The following is a 3,729-nucleotide window of genomic DNA, read 5'->3' as shown; positions in this document are numbered from 1 at the left end:
CACATTTTCACCTTTTGGTCAAATGATTCACTGATTAATGCAAGAACTTAGTTCTTCAAYGTGATTTTCGGAAATGATTTTTAGTTTTGGAATGAAGGGAATAGTTGATGGAATGTGGTTTGTTTGATATAACAGACATGAAAAGGTTGCACCTTTAGAGAGGGTACCTAGCTGGCAACGGTATGATCAAGAAGAAGAATCAAGAGTTGGGATAAATCGATATGGTCATAGATTTTTGGTTGCAGGATCAAATTTATTAGAATTTGTAGCATGATTGATCATTATCTTGAGCCTACTCAACTATGAGCAATATAACTTTTACTGTTTTCATTGTTTTTACATCTATTTGTTCAGAATTCTTCCTCCATCTCTCGATTGCCAATATAAATTTAAATTTGAATCGTTCTTTTTGGTGGACGTGTAGGTTATCACAAAAGAGTGTCTATTGGCTGCCCAGGTGAGGCATGTTCTTGATAACATTTTAAATGTCTACCCATGCTGGTGAATAGYATTTTTTGGTATTTTATAATGCCTGATGAACACCTAAATTTCTATTATTTACTTATATAGAGACAAGACATGCAAAGAGTAATGGACTTGCTATCGTTAAAGGAACATCAAGCACGGACTCTGCTTATACATTATAGGTGGGATGTTGATGAAGTCTTTGAAGTGTTAGTGGAGAAGGGAAAAGATAGGCTTTATGCAGAAGCATGCGTAATGGTACAGTATGATGACAATCTCAGTTCAACGCGTCGCTCTTCTCTAGCACTCTGTGAAATCTGTATGGAGGAAGTCCCTGTCTTTAAGATGACCACAATGGATTGTGGCCATTGGTTTTGCAACAACTGTAAGCAATTTTTTTTGTTTTAGTCCATTTTGGAAAGATCTTGGAGACAAGAAAACTGAAAACATTATGATTAGTTGAAACTTTGATCAAGAATATTAGCAGGTTTATGAACGTTTCTTTCTTACAGGCTGGACGCAACACTTTGTTGTGAAGATAAACGAGGGTCAGAGTAGGCGTATAAGTTGCATGGCCCACAAATGCTATGTAGTTTGTGATGAGGATAAAATCAGATATTATGTAAGCAAAACGGACCCTGATCTGGCTGAGCAATTTGATCGTTACCTTTTAGAATCATATATCGAGGATAATAAAAGGGTGAAATGGTGCCCGAGTGTTCCACACTGTGGAAATGCCATTCGTATCGAGTATGATGAGTATTGTGAGGTTGAATGTGCCTGTGGTGTTCAGTTCTGTTTTAGCTGCTCTTCAGAAGCACATTCTCCGTGTTCCTGTCAAATGTGGGAGCTATGGACCCAGAAATGCAGGGATGAGTCTGAGACCGTTAACTGGATCACAGTCAATACAAAGAATTGTCCCAAATGTCATAAGCCAGTTGAAAAGAATGGAGGATGCAACCTTGTCTCCTGTATATGTGGTCAACCGTTTTGGTAAGAATCTTTTCCTTGATTTTATGGTACTAAGGGGCTGTTTCGTTGGTATTCCATTAAGTCATGTATGAATAAAACTATCTGTATAGATTGTGAAAGGTTTTTGTTTGGGAGGGCTTTTTCATAGATGGAAGGAACGTGTTTTTTGTAATTGGGAGGGGAAGTTTTGGAAAAAATTTGGCTTTCTGCATAAAGCTCCCCCTTAGAAGCTTACCAAATAAGCCACTTTATATATTAAACCACTACCAAACTGTAATGTATAGCTGACTGAATAAGCTGCGAGTCTCATTAAGCTCATTAAACTGCTAACAAACAAGCCTTAAGAAACTCTTGAATTTTCGGTCTATCTTATTTCTAGTGCTCAGTTTCTTGAGTTCGGAAGATGTTTGATTTCATTAATGGCTTTTTGACCGGGCATGGCCGGTTTAGACGTAACCTCGGATAGGAGTTTGTCCAATTGCAAGATTAGGTTAGCAGATTATGTGCAAGGAATTGTGGGCTTTTGGGGGCAGGGACTGTTTTTTTCCCTGGGAGGGAGGGGGGGGGGTAGAGTCGAAAGGTAGCATGAGTGCTGTAGATTGGTTAGCCAAGTTTCAGAGCCGTAGGTCAGGGGAGGGTTAGCGAGTCAACAGGTATTGTGTTTTAAAGCTACCCAAAAATGGAAATGCTCAACTTTTCATGGAACATCTTGAAATGGACAGTTTTGTGTGTTTCTGCGATTTTTGTAGTTGGCTATGTGGTGGAGCAACTGGCTTTCAACATACATGGGAAAGCATAGAAGGTCACACTTGTGGGCGGTTCAAAGAAGAGGATATAGCGAACATAGCACGTGCCGAATCAGAAATTGTGCGTTATACTCACTATCATGGTCGTTTCAAAGCTCATTCAGATTCTTTCAAGGCGGAAGTTGCTCTCAAGGAGAAGTTACAAAAGAAGATATCAAATATGGAAGCGAGAGAACTGGAAATCAAAAATTACGATTGGGTCACAGATGGAGCCGAGAGGCTGTTGAGATCAAGGCGCATCATATCATATTCGTATCCGTTTGCATATTATATGTTTAACGACACTTCTCTCAGTGAAGAAATGACAAAGGAAGACCGGAATATCAAACAGAACTTGTTTGAGGATCATCAGCAGCAGCTCGAGGGACATATTGAGAAACTTTCACTGTTTCTAGAAGAACCGTTTGATGAGTATCCAGAGGGAAAAGTTATGGAATCGAGAATGCAGATCATTACGCTTTCTAATATCACCGATGTCCTCTGCAAGAGAATGTGAGTTTTAAAACATAACAAGAATCATGGTTTGTATTTTAGGAAATCAAGTCATAAGCATAACTCTTTGGTTTCTTGATTGCAGATACGAGTATATTGATAACGAGATACTGCTACATTTGCGAACAACGATTAACATAGTACCGTATAGGTCGAAGGGTGCAGATAAGGCGGTGGAGCTTGAGTTATGAGTTGCTAATTAGAAGGCGATTTCAAGATAAATAAGGTCATAATACTTTTGCTTTAGAAGCTATTATTTACATGGTTTTAAAGCTGATTTGCAACAATTTGAAATGGAAAGTTGATGCTAGATAGTGATCACTAAATTAAGTATAAAATGGTAATGCTATTTCAGGATATTCCTTTCACTATGATCATTGGTTTTTTCTTTCACTTCAATTAAGATGTCATTTCTATCGGTCTCAAAAATGTAATTATATATAGGGTTTGGTTCTGAAAGTTATGGTGAGAAGGGATCTCTATTCTTGTATCAATCATAATTGAAGATCAATGCTAATGCTGTGCACCAAGATGCAATGGATAGATTCCCGTGATAAGCGCAATCCATGGGGTGGGGGTAAGGTTAAAAAGATCAATGCTAATGCTGTGCACCAAGATGCAATGGATAGATTCCCATGATAAGCGCAATTCATGGGGTGGGGAGTTCATATCCCTTTTTATACTTCTAGCTTCAACTCCTATTCTCACACGATGTCGATCGAAAATAATCACTAAATAAAAGAACACAAAAATGGCTAAATCTCGTGTAAAATCACATGTAATTTCACACTAACGGTCAATATGCAAAGGTGTAAGGCAACATATTCCGTGAACTCAGGTCGCAGCCAAAGTCGTGTGAATTACATGTGATTCTAGTGTATAATCATATGTGATTCGCCGTTTTCTTATTTTCTTTATTTGGTTATTGTTTTCGTATGAATCTAACACTCTCTTTACATATATATATATATATATATATATATATATATATATA

The 3,729-nt window shown here is 37.8% G+C and overlaps 1 protein-coding gene across 1 annotated transcript; it reads left to right on the top strand.

Annotated features, from left to right (window-relative positions):
* The first annotated feature begins 428 nt into the window (after positions 1–428).
* On the top strand, positions 429–3,102 carry LOC112502118 (probable E3 ubiquitin-protein ligase ARI2). The gene is made up of 5 exons (XM_025105947.1): positions 429–457; positions 571–850; positions 978–1,458; positions 2,187–2,735; positions 2,821–3,102. The coding sequence occupies exons 2-5, from the start codon at positions 580–582 to the stop codon at positions 2,924–2,926; spliced, it is 1,407 nt and encodes a 468-aa protein (XP_024961715.1). The 5' UTR covers positions 429–457; positions 571–579; the 3' UTR covers positions 2,927–3,102.
* The last annotated feature ends 627 nt before the right edge of the window (positions 3,103–3,729 follow it).

The sequence above is a fragment of the Cynara cardunculus genome, unplaced genomic scaffold (genome assembly GCF_001531365.2).
Source record: "Cynara cardunculus var. scolymus isolate 2C unplaced genomic scaffold, CcrdV1 Un_Scaffold_926, whole genome shotgun sequence".
Lineage (NCBI taxonomy): Eukaryota > Viridiplantae > Streptophyta > Magnoliopsida > Asterales > Asteraceae > Cynara > Cynara cardunculus.
The sequence above is the reverse complement of the archived record's forward strand: the minus strand, read 5'-3'. Positions and strand labels throughout refer to the sequence as shown.